The sequence below is a fragment of the Nomascus leucogenys genome, chromosome 14 (assembly GCF_006542625.1).
Source record: "Nomascus leucogenys isolate Asia chromosome 14, Asia_NLE_v1, whole genome shotgun sequence".
Taxonomy (NCBI): Eukaryota; Metazoa; Chordata; class Mammalia; order Primates; family Hylobatidae; genus Nomascus; species Nomascus leucogenys.
Window position 1 is genome coordinate 38960289 of NC_044394.1, and position 13229 is coordinate 38973517.

Here is a 13229-nt window from a genome sequence, read left to right on the forward strand (position 1 = left end):
TAAATTCCCTTAGCATTTCAACTTGCTTAAAATTTAGACCTCAATACTTTATATGTTTCCTCAAAATCTCAATGATGTTTCCAGCCATGTTCCTTCAAGCCTCCTAGGGAGGTGGGACCTGAAACGTAACAGAATGGTTTGTCAGAATAAACTGTAATGGCTGATTTAGGGATCCTGCTATTTGGGGGCCCAAGTGCCCGTGCTTTGAGACTTAGGCATCTTCTCTGAGGACCATAGTCACAGTGTCGAGAGCAGCCCAACCGCATTGCCTGTCCCCCATACCAGACCACAAAGCAGGCTTTGGACAGATATCTCTGCCTGTATATTTTCTCTGTGTTAAATAGAAATATAAACCCTTCACATATGGAAAAAAAAAATGCTTCCACATTTCTGAAGAAATACAGAAATTAACAAAATGGAGCTTGAATAGAAGTGCTGAGCAGCTGAAAACATTCAGAATGAAAAAGGAGCAACCAGACCACTGCAACAGTTTCCCAGGGAGGGGCCCTCGGCCTGCCCCAGCACACAGAGGTCTCCGGCTGGCCCTGGAGAGCTCCACAGCCACAGGCCCAGAGAGGACTGGTTTCCTCTAATGGAGCTGCTTTGGTTTACAAATAGGACAAACTCACTGCTTAAATACCTTTATTATTTTTTAAAAATTATTTGGACATTGATAGCTCTGCAAAATACTTCTCCCATCCCAAACCCTCAAACTCCTTCCACATGTCCTCCATAAAGAAACAAAATATTTATACTTTGTGCCCATTCAAGTCTAATTTTTAAAAACATTTAAGATTCAAAATCAAATATTATTTTTCTTTCCCACAACTTGTTAGTAATTTTAAACCACAATACAACACAGTTAATAGCATTTCTTTTTAAAAATTAGCTTATCAGACTATTTTATGAGAAAAAAAATCAATTCAAGGCCTTAGTGAGAATATTATATTCTCTGTTTCTGAAAGCAAAAGACATTGAAAAACCCCTTTGCTCCTCTGGAGTTTGTGATTTCAACATAACCAACATAACCAGCACACAGATTGACTTCCTACTTAACAGTAGGTATTGTTACTTTGGGACCGCAGCTGAAACGCTATCTAAACTTGAAAAGGGTGGGTGGATGGAAGTCCAGCACAGAAGAGGGTAGAGGCTGGGGACAGCAGAATGGAAGCTTTCTGAGCAGTGGAGTAAGAACAGCCAAACCCCTAGGATCCCACCTCACGGCAGGCTTGTTTGGGGTGGAAGACAGTAGAATATCTGCAAACTGCACTAATTTCTTAAGGATGGATACAAGTGTCAACCAAAAATATTGCACATAGTTTCAGAGGCAAGTAAACCACTGAGAAGGTTCAGGAAAGCATAACTATGGATGAAGATGATTCCCCAAAGTTCCTTCAGGAACAGAGAGAATGAAGTTGATGTTGGTAATTCAGGAGTTACTAAGAGGAGGTGGAAAAATCCTTAATCCCTTCCCTATCCTCAGTGGGCAGACTTTTAAGTGAACAAATCTTCTCATAGATGTGTGTGAAGGATCTAGTAAAGGTATCACCTCTTCATTTTTCCCAGTACAATGGGCACTTCATTACCTGGGTAAAAACGGAAGGAAGGAAGAAATCCTGCAATAAGACTTGGCTTGTTTGTCTAGAACACAGCAGTGTTTGCAAATGGCCCTTCCTGCCCACTCAAACCACTACTCGGAGCCACAGCATGAGCCCTGGACGAGCTCAGGGATGACCTCCGGACTCAGTGCTCCAAGGGGAGGCCTATATCCCTCATAGGCCTGGAAAAATGCAGAAGGTATGGGCTCGCATGCCATTGAGGGGAGAGCTGAAGAGACTGGAATGGCACGTACGGCAGGAAGGACAGCACAGCCCCACGGCCTCCTTCACTTGTCCATCAGCTCAACCAAGGCCATTAGCTCAACAAAACCACAGTGAGCATCTCCTCACATGAGAGCAGCTGGGCTTGACCACAGCCAGCCCTTCTGATGCCTTGTTGAATTTCAGGATTGAGGAGACTGTTCTGACTCATCTCTGGGAATGAACTGTTTTTCCCGTTAAGCCATCGGGCCAACTTGTTAGGGTTCCAAAGCCCTGACCTTCCTGAATGGGTGGGTTGCCCCTCTGTACAGTCCTGGGATAACAGATTTTAGATATCACAAGTGCCACTGGCTACTTTCCCAAATACCTCTCCCTTAAGGCCTCCCCTAACATTCAATCTCAGTAACATACAGTACATATGTCAATAAAATTAAAGTCACTTCTTAAGAACAGAAAAGTTTTCCCATTGCTCGTCTCGTCTTACTGAAAGGCTTCACGTTCTCTTATGCTGCCCGCCCATGGATATGCAGCCTCCAGGTTGCTTTGCTCCTGGGGGTTATGATGCAATCTTGTTTTTAAAGCTTTTCCTCTTGTATTCGGAGTAAGTCTTGTAAATCACCAGAAAAATGTCAATTCCCCAAAGCCCTACCCATGTTTGTGGGCTACAACTGATGCCAACCTATTAAGCTTTTTAAACATTTGAAAAAACAAAACACCATATACACACACACACACACACACACACACACACACTTTGGCACGTGAGCCTCGAGTTATTTGAGCATGTTCATGTTTCCCACCCCTTCCCCTGTCCCAACATTTCAGAGTCACTGTTTTCGGAGAACGACGACCCCTTCTGCCTCATGGAAGGCTGCCGCCAAGCACTGCTGTTTTGAGTAGCAAAAGGAGGAGGCACAAATGCTAAACTGGCCCCAAAAACAGTTCTTGTGTTGAGCACTATAATTTAGGCAATGCTGCAAAACTTTTGTACCAGGATGACTAGTTTCAAAACTGCTGGTTGATTAAATATACATATACATATAGATATCGATATAAAAATTACTAAGTCAACATTTGCTGTTTTCAATGTGAAAACGATAAAATGTAATTCTGAATAATTGTGCATTTGCCATAGGGTCCTCGTTAAAGGGACCATAAAAATAATTTTGTAATAAAAAAACTCTTATTTTTAAGTTTAGTATTGCCCTCAAGTTCAAAAGTTTGGAGCAAATGTACTGAGTAAGCAGGACTGGAATCTGTTCCTGCCAGGGATCTGGAAGCCTTAAATTTAGTGATCCCTGATGGCAGGCCCAGGGAACCTGACAGCCACTCACTAGCTTTGCACTGTTAACAGTATAGGGTTCAGCAGCACACGCTGACCCGTGACACAATCAGCACTGAAGACTGAGGCAGCCCAGCAGGGACCGGGGCCTCCGCCTCTTGTGTCGCTGGTGGCCGATGCTGCGGCAGCTGGCCAACTCCCTGCACAGAGCTCTGGGGGGCACAGAGGTGCTGGGGCTCTGCCTTCTCTTGAGCTACCAGACAAAGCAACTGGCGGGGGGTGGGGGTCTAGGGCCTGGGGACCACTGAGCACCAAGGCTGAGGGTGATCCGAGAGCAGACCTTCTACTCGGCTGGAGGTGGGACGGAGGAAGGAATGGGCATTTCAGTGATGTAGAAGTTAGCTGTGCAGGAAGGAAAAGTGCGTTTAAGGTAGCTTAAAAACAGGTGAAGACCAAACTGCCACTGAGGGGAGGAAGAACGAAGACTGCTCCCTCCACCTGCCCCACGGGCCAGCCATGCTCCTTGGATTCTGTGGGTTAACATTCATGCTTTGTGATGCGAGTCTGCTCGTGAAGAAACAGGAACATACTTCTCCTGGTTCTGGCAGGTACACAATTTTCTCGGCAAAGTTCTTTTTTGCCAAGTTCAGTTTTATTTGGTTGCTGTTCTGAACCGTTGTCACCGGAATTCATAGATGGGTGCACTGTGTTCAGGAACATGGGTTAGATTGAGGGACTGATACCTGCAAGGGGGAGGAGACAGAAATGGGAGGTAGTCATCTAATGCACCCTGAGCAAAGGACATTAGTAACCCCTCAAAAACCAGAGCACCCGACAAGTCACATACTTGGACTGAAATGCACATTCATTTTCTATTTCTCAAGTTGAACCTAGTTTGATTTCATTCATTCTTTCTTTTTTTTGGTTAATCCCCCTGAACCATGCACAAGATGAATGTTTTTTTTTTCATTCTGCTCTAATCATGAAGTTAACTATGGTATGTTTTATAAAAAGGAGACCTCCATAAGCTCTGGGAGAAGATGTAGACCCACGCCCAAGCCCTAACCTCACCTGCTGCTCTGCCCTCTCCTGCTGTAGCATGTAATGCCAGGCTGTCATATCCTAAGAACTTTATGGCTAGCATAGGCATAAACTGATTCTCATGGTATCTAAAGAAAGCGTAGAAAAATTAATTTCACTACTGCCTTAAACTGTATTTTACCTTTCATTTAAATTTTCTCACTTTCCTAGGTACAGTATTAAGCTTGGAAAACATTAGTGATATCTGAGGTGTTTGCCTCCGCTGTTGGCAGGTGCTCCAGGGAGTCATGCAGAGGGAGGAGAAATAGAGGCAAACAATCTGCATGCTGGGATGACAACCTCGGGCACATTTAGAGTCAATGTCTAACATGTTGGCTCTCCCCTGCTTGTTTCACATAGGAGTGTGGAAGAACGTAGGAAAAAGCGGCTTATTTCTTACCAAAAACAAATTATCAGGAAAGAAATATGCATTAGGCAAAAAAATGCGAATTAGAACTACAATGAAATACTGCTTCACATCCACTAGGGTAGCTATAATTATAGAGACATGATAACAAGTGCCAGGGAGGATGTGGAGAAACTGGAACCCTCATACACGCTGGGAGGAATGCAAAATGGTGCAGCTGCTGTGGGAAACAGTTTGGCAGTTCCTCATAAAGTTAAATATAGCAACACTGTATGACCTAGCAATTTCACTCCTAGGTATATGTCCAAGGAATTGAAAGCAGGAACTCAGATATACCCATGTTCACAGCAGCATTATTCACAAGAGCTAAACAATGGAAGCAATCTAAGTGTCCACTAAATAATGAATGGATAAATAAAATGTTGTATATACCGGCCAGGCACAGTGGCTCACACCTGTAATCCCAGCACTTTGGGAGGCCGAGGCGGGTGGATCACCTGAGGTCAGGAGTTCGAGACAGGCCTGGCCAACATGGTGAAACCCCGTCTCTACTAAAAATACAAAACTTAGCCAGACGTGGTGGCAGGTGCCTGTAATCCTAGCTACTCGGGAGGCTGAGGCAGGAGAATTGCTTGAACCCGGGAGGCAGAGGTTGCAGTGAGCCGAGATCATGCCTGGGGGACAAGAGCAAGACTTTGTCTCAAAAAAAAAAGTTGTATATACCTATAATGGAAAATTAATTGGCAATAAAAAAGTTCTGATACATGGTACAACATGGATGAACCTTCAAAGCATTATGCTAAGTGAAAAAAGCCAGAAGCAAGGGCCATATTTCGTAGGATTCCATTTATATAAAATACCCAGAATAGGCAAATCTATACATATGTAAGAGAAAGACTAGTGGTTGCCCAGGGCTCAGAGGGGATAAGGAGTCTGGGATAATGGCTAAGAGTATGGGGTTTCCTCTTATAGTGATGAAAATGTTCTAAAATTGATAGTTAGACAACTCTATTAATATACGAAAGATCACTGACTTGTACACTTTTTTTTTGAGATGCAGTCTCACTCTGTCGCCCAGGCTGGAGTGCAGTGGTGCAATCTTGGCCCACTGCAACCTCCGCCTCTGAGGTTCAAGCAATTCTCCTGCCTCAGCCTCCTGAGTAGCTGGGACTACAGGTGCGTACCACCACGCCTGGCTAATTTTTGTATTTTTAGTAGAGACAGGGTTTCACCATATTGGCCAGGCTGGTGTCAAACTCCTGACCTCGTGATCTGCCCACCTTGGCCTCCCAAAGTGCTGGGATTACAGGCGTGAGCTACCGTGCCCGGACCAAAGCTGTTATTTATTTATTTATTTATTTTTGAGACGGTGTCTTGCTCTGTCACCCAGGCTGGAGTGCAATGGCCTGATCTCGGCTCACTGCAAGCTCCACCTCCTAGGTTCACGCCATTCTCCTGCCTCAGACTCCCAAGTAGCTGGGACTACAGGTGCCTGTCACCACGCCCGGCTAATTTTTTGTTTTTTAGTAGAGACAGGGTTTCACCGTGTTAGCCAGGATGGTCTCGATCTCCTGACCTCGCGATCCACCTGCCTCGGCCTCCCAAAGTGCTGGGATTACAGGCGTGAGCCACTGTGCCCGGCCAGCTGTTATTTTTAAAAAGGATTATAAAAAGCTTTACAAACTTGCATGAAAACCATTACTGAAAGCCTAAAAATCGTGGCTACAGGGCTGGCATTTACTTGCAGATATAATTTCGTTACCACTGAACAAGGAATCTAGGGTAGGATCACTTCACATATAACAAAGTGTGAAATACTGGAAAGGAAAGAAAGAATTTTTGCCTTCAGAGAGGAAATCAGGCATTTTATCATCTGGTTTGCCCTCCGGGGACAGCAAGGTGCTTAAAAAGCAGCAAGGAAGCAGGAGAATCCCTCAAAAGGTGGCAAAAGTTAGCATTTAGGCAGAGTTCAGTCCTTTACTGTTGGTGACACACTGGGCAGGACTGTCCACTCACAGGCCCCCAGGTCACGAGCCTTAAATCAAGTGCATGTCGGACCAACTCTAAGGAATGCAGCCAGAAAATTTAAAAAGCTGCTGACAGCAAAATTCACATTGTCCACTGGATCAATTCACATTTTAGTTACTAATTCAATTAGCAAGGATTAAATAAAAACCAGCAAGATTGAGATAAACATTGCCAAAAATACAGTATTGCTTAAAAGTGCTTAGAAATGAGTTCTTTCACCCATACTTCATTTTCATCTCATTTACTCTGCTCTGTGCATAGGGATAAGGCCTTATTATGAGCAACTGAGATCACTGAAATAAGCTCTCAGCATCCAAATAAAGCACAGAATCTATACAGAGACAGGCTAAGATGTTGCTTTTGGGTTTGATGAGCCAAGGGAGAGCCAGCTGGGCAGCAAGCCCTCCCCGTGGCCTCTGTCCTCAGGGGTCCTCACCATTCTGAACTCCTATGGTAGTAGTAGCCCTCTATGGAGGCTGCTGACTTCTGAAAGCAGATGTAGTAGAACCCGGCAAAAGAAGCACCACTGATGTCTTTGATCGTGTGATCTGGGACCAGAAACTGTTCCTGCACACAGATGAAGAGGGTCAGTAACAGATAGCATTCTCTGACCACCCACGGGGTCTCCCTGTTAAGCATCAGGGGGTTCTAAGGACCACTCGAGAAAAATATACTTTCTTATAGTCTAACCTAGACTTGCTGGGTGATGGCAGGCCCGTGGGGTCTCAGCCTGACTTCTGAAAAGCGTCCATGTGCTCCTGGAGTATTCTATATACTAAAGTGACAAACTGTGTCTTGAGCTCACTAGGATCAGCAATTCAGAGAAGGACCATGGTCGAAACATCTAATACATAAATCAATACCTACTCACCTGCCTGTCTGCCTGCCTTTCTATCTTTCAGAGACCACAGACAATCAACCTGGGAAGAGCTAAGTTTCTGCTCCAGTTCTCAGAACTGTCACCAGATGCTTGACAACATCTAGAACAGTGAGTCGCTTCTGTAGGTCTGTGGACCATTCTGAGTGCAGAGCAGTTGCCAGTAGCCCCTGTGACACCCCCTCCAAGAGCCTGACGCCTTGTAAAAAGCAGTCAGAATGGTACTCTTCTTTACCAGGGACCTTAGGAGAGAGGCAAACTTGCCACCTCTGCTGGAGCTGAAAGCTGGAAACCCAGGTCCTGGCACCTACTTTCCCAGAGAGATGAGGTCAGAAGCTCCAGGGCCTTAGGTGGTCTACTAAAGGACCACAGATGAGCCACTCTGAGACATTCTTTGGAGGCAAAACAAGTCCATTGCTTTTTAAACAAATTTAAGACACTCTCCCATTCCTTATTCAACTTCTAAAATTGTGGCTTTTAAAATTAATTTTAAAATTCAGGTCGGGTGTGGTGGCTCAAGCCTGTAATCCCAACACTTTGGGAGGCTGAGGTGGGTGGATCACCTGAGGTCAGGAGTTCAAGACCAGCCTGGCCAATAAGGCGAAAACCCGTCTCTACTAAAAATACAAAAAATGAGCAGGGCATGGTGGCAGGCACCTGTAATCCCAGCTACTTGGGAGGCTGAGGCAGGAGAATTGCTTGAACACGGGATGGGGAGGTTGCAGTGAACCGAGATTGCACCATTGCACTCCAGCCTGGGCAACAGAGTGAGACTGTCTCAAAAAACAAACAAACAAACAAAAAAAACAAAAATTAGCCAGGCATGGTGGTGCGCACTTGTAGTCCCAGCTACTCGGGAGGCGGAGGCAGGAGAATTGCTTGAACCTGGGAGATGGAGGTTGCAGTGAGCCAAGACTGTGCCACTGCACTCCAGCCTGGGCAAGAGAGATTCCATCTCAAAACAAACAAAATAAAAGTCAAACAATAAACTTCCTTTAACAGGTTGTTTAGCTGACATGTTTCCCACTAGATGGCAAGCTCATGGGCATACTGCTCCCTGTTTACTGTCTGCATCTGGCAACCTACTGGAAGAGTGGTGATCCCCATTTTTTTTTTTTTTTTTTGGTGAGACAGAGTCTTGCTCTGTCACCCAGGCTGGAGTGCAGTGGCGCAATCTTGGCTCACTGCAACCTCCACCTCCTGGGTTCAAGTGATTCTCCTGCCTCAGCCTCCCAAGTAGCTGGGATTACAGGCGTGCACCACTACACCTGGCTAATTTTTGTATTTTTAGTAGAGATGGGGTTTCACCATATTGGCCAGGCTGGTCTCGAACTCCTGACCTCGTGATCTGGCTGCCTTGGCCTCCCAAAGTGCTGGGATTACAGGCGTGAGCCACCACGCCCAGTGATCCCCATTTCTTTTTTTTTTTTTTGAGATGGAGTCTTGCTCTGTCGCCAGGCTGGAGTGCAGTGGCGTGATCTCGACTCACTGCAACTTCCGTCTTCCAGGTTCAAGTGATTCCCCTGCCTCAGCCTCCCAAGTAGCTGGGACTACAGGGGCACGCCAACATGCCCGGCTAATTTTTTGTATTTTTTAATAGAGATGGGGTTTCACCATGTTGGCCAGGATGGTCTCGATCTCTTGACCTCATAATCTGCCTGCCTCAGCCTCCCACAGAGCTGGGATTACAGGTGTGATCCACTGCGCCCGGCCGATACCCACTTCTTAAAGTGGTTAGCTATGCAAAGTAAAGACCGGGAAAGGCAACTCAAAATGATTCATCTTTATGAAAGCTGGCAAGATTTCAAGATAAAACAACTTCTTCCCTACAGACTGGGGACTAGGGGTTGATATGTTCTCAAAGTTATTTAACAAACTGCCTTCCTGATTTTGCTATTCTGGGGCTGTAAATATCACGTTATCAAAGCAGGGAGCACAAATGACCTCGCAGCTAAAAGCCAATCCATCAAGCCAGTCAGGTGGGGCTCTCTGAGGTCTGCTGAGTCAAAAACCCGTGTCCCATTCCTGGTCCCTCATTTCCTGAGCTGGAGGGAAGTAGAGGAGGTGAGACTTTCCTGAGCTCTGGGAAAAGGATGTGGTGGAGGGGACCTGGCCCACAGACGGTGTTTAAGCCCGTAGAGGGACCTGGGTACAACTGATGACTAAGTTCAAAGGAAGTTTGGCTCTGCCTTGAATCCACAGAACACTTGGAGTGATTCAACTTGGGGGTTCAACAAGATTCTTGGGTGGGAGAAAGGAAAGGGAGAAGACAACGTTAGAGGCGGCCACCGAGGCCCGAATCCACTTGCTACCCACCAAAAGCACAGCGAGGAGGAGCTGTCTGGGACATCAGCAGTTAACCAGTGCGTGCCCTGGATCTGTGCCTACTTTTTATAGGTGTGCAAAGACCCTGCCATGAAGACTTTGCCATGACAACCAGCTGTGACGAGCACTGGAAATGGGGAGCCCTTAGTTAGAGTGGATATGTAGGTGCAGCACAAGGCCTGGCTTTCTGGGAGTCTGGAGGGCCACCTGGTGGGACCTTACCTTCCACCTCATGAAGACATAGTCTCCATTCTTCAGCTCTTCATAATCAAAGTCATCTGAGTTAAATGATTTTGCATACTGATAAAAAGCCAGAAACTTGCCCTGAAAACAGAAAAGAGAGTGTGCCGATTGACTGAGAGAAGGAGAGGCTGCTCTCAGAACTATGCTTATGTGCCCAGGTAAACTCACCTTCCCAAGGCATGACAGCTGGGGACGCAGCTCCCAAAAGGGCAGCTAAGGCCAAGTAACAGATGGGGCCCTATGGTCACCCCAGTGAATGCAGACTCAACCCTGGGGCAGATACCTGGACTCCAGCTGAGGCCCCACTGCCCTACACCTGCCTTGTTAATATGGCTGAGGAAAAGGCCAAAGGATGGGAATGGTGAACAGACAGACAAAATAAACAGACGAAAGCTAAGAACAATTAATGAGAAGACCTCTGCAAGTAAATCCTAAGTGGCAAAAAGAGCCATGCAGAACAGCTTAGAAACAGCCTGCCCAGCCTCAGAGAAGAGGGCTTTGTGAAGCTTGTGTCTCTGTATGATCTAGGGGCTTGGGCCAGCTCGCTAAGTAGACACTAGAAACACGTGATAGCCTTGTCCTTTGATATCTGTGAGGGATTGGTTCCAGGACCCCCATGAATACCAAAATCTGCACATGCTTAAGTCCCAGATATAAAACAGTGCAGTATTTGCAGATAACCTACACACATCCTCCCCTATACTTCACAGCATCTCTAGATTACTTATAATACCTAATTCAATGTAAATACTAAGTGAATAGTGGTTATACTGTATTGTTCAGGGAAAAATATCAAGAACAAAAAATCTATACATCAGCTGGGTGTGGTGGCTCACGCCTGTAATCCCAGCACTTTGGGAGGCCAAGGCGGGAGGATCACAAGGTCAGGAGATCAAGACCATCCTGGCTAACATGATGAAACCCCGTCTCTACTAAAAACACGAAAAAATTAGCTGGGTGTGGTGGTGGGCGCCTGTAGTCCCAGCTACTTGGGAGGCTGAGGAGGAGAATGGTGTGAACCCGGGAGGCGGAGCTTGCAGTGAGCCGAGATTGTGCCGCTGCACTCCAGCCTGGGCAACAGAGTGAGACTCTGTCTCAAAAAAAAAAAAAAATCTATACATCATCAGTACAGATGCAATTTTTTTTTTCAAATATTTTCAAACTGTGGCTGGTTGAATCCACAGATACAGAACCCACATATATGGAGGGCTGACTCTACATTTACAACAGGAGATTAGGAATAGGTTACAAAACTGTATCTTATGATCCCATTTTTTAAAAAAAGACAAAAAACAAGTATACACTGTATACCCAAAAGAGATTCAGGAAGAGGTTAACAGCTATTTTAGTTTTAGGTGTTGCCACAGATGACTCCTTTTCCTCCAGCTTTTCTATTTTTTCAAATATTTTTAAATAAGCATGTATTAATTTGATAAGAAAACATCTTAAAAAAATCAAGATACAGAGATATTAAGTCATAGATTTTGTCACATAGATTTATTTTATTATTATTTTTTGAGACAAAGTCTTGCTCTTGTTGCTCAGGCTGGAGTGCAATGGCATGATCTCAGCTCACTGCAACCTCCACCTCCCAGGTTCAAGTGACTCTCCTGCCTCAGCCTCCCTAATAGCTGGGATTCCAGGCGTGTGCCACCATGCCTGGCTAATTTTTATATTTTTGGTAGAGATGGGGTTTCACCATGTTGGCCAGGCTGTTCTCAAACTCCTGACCTCAGGTGATCCATCTGCCTTGGCCTCCCAAAGTGCTGGCATTACAGGCGTGAGCCACCACTCCTGGTGTCACATAGACATTTTTATCCTATGTAGACTGAATATATGGAATCTTGACTTTATAGTACCACTATGATAGCAACTTAAATACCACTCAGGAAAATCTGAGGATGCAATACAATATCTCTGATTCTAGTTTATATGAAAAAATGATAGCCTAGGTGAAGTGTATTAGAAATTGTAAATCTCAGACAAACCCAGGTGCAGTACAGAGCTCCAAGAGTCCCATGTGGGAACCTGGGAGTCCTCCATGACTGGTGAAAGTTAGGGGAAATGCTGAGTACTACAAAAGCAGCCACAAACTGCTGGAGGAGGAGGCACTCCATAGGTTCAGCTCCCTGGCTCAACCACACCTCACATGCCAATACCAAGGGTGGCCTTCTTAGTTCCTCTCTCACCCAAAATGTTTCAATCCAGTCTAGCAGAGTCTGCAGACCCAGATATCTTCCAATGTTCTAATGGAAGTCAATGGGAAAATTCAGAGTTGCCTTCCAAGTATTTAATTTGTAGTCAACCTAGCCTAAAACTGAGTGTCACTGGGCCTCAAAGACTTTGCTTTTTGCAGGACCAATATGAAATGGAAAATAGGGTTGAATGGGAGAGAGGCTGTGGTTTACTACAAGGAAGAACCTTCTACTCTGGGGCTGTACAGGAGAGGAAGGAGCCATCTCTTGAGGCAGCAAGCCATGCAGGAAGAGCCTAGCCCTGGGCAAGGGTGGGCGCAGATGGTACCAGGGAGCCCTTCCAACTCCACCTGCTGGTGCCCAGCACCTGCATACACCACTTGGGCTCCCCCAACCTTCTGGATACTCAGGTCTTGTGCATTCTCTTGTATCACAGAGAGACAAAGATGACTGTCTAGTTTTTAGTGTCCATTTGCTACAACAATCAAAATGTATAGAATTCAAAAAACGCTTTAAAAAGCTCAAGTTTAAATTTAAATTTAACTGAACCTCAGTATTTCATAGATCTCCTTTTTTTACTCAAGTGAAAAACAGCTTGGGGCTGGGCATGGTGGCTCACGCCTGTAATCCCAGCACTTTGGAAGGCCAAGGCAGGTGATTACTTGAGGCCTGGAGTTCAAGACCAGCCTGGCCAACATGGTGAAACCTTGTCTCTACTAAAAATACAAAAATTAGCCAGGCGCGGTGGCGCACGTCCGTAATCCCAGCTACTTGAGAGGCTGAGAGATGAGAATCACTTGAATCTGGGAGGCGGAGGTTGCAGTGAGCAGAGGTTGCAGCGAGCCGAGATTACGCCACTGCACTCCAGCCTGGGTGACAGAGTGAGACTCTGTCTCAAAACAAAACCAAACAAAACAGAACAAAACAAAACAAAAACCCCATAAAAGAAAAACCAAAAAAACAGGTTGGGTGCAGTGGCTCACACCTATAATCCCAGCACTTTGGGAGGCCA

General features: G+C 45.6%; 1 protein-coding gene across 1 annotated transcript in view; it reads right to left on the minus strand.

Annotated features, from left to right (window-relative positions):
* Window positions 1-625: 625 nt before the first annotated feature.
* The window catches only part of GID4 (GID complex subunit 4 homolog), a 28955-nt gene continuing 16351 nt past the window's right edge, over window positions 626-13229 (minus strand). Inside the window, exons 4-6 of the mRNA XM_003279866.3 lie at window positions 10002-10103; window positions 7014-7144; window positions 626-3845 (exon numbers count right to left, since the gene is read on the minus strand). Of these exons, the coding sequence (XP_003279914.2) occupies window positions 3782-3845; window positions 7014-7144; window positions 10002-10103 (297 nt within the window). The 3' untranslated portion in view covers window positions 626-3781. The remainder of the gene's footprint in view (window positions 3846-7013; window positions 7145-10001; window positions 10104-13229) is intronic.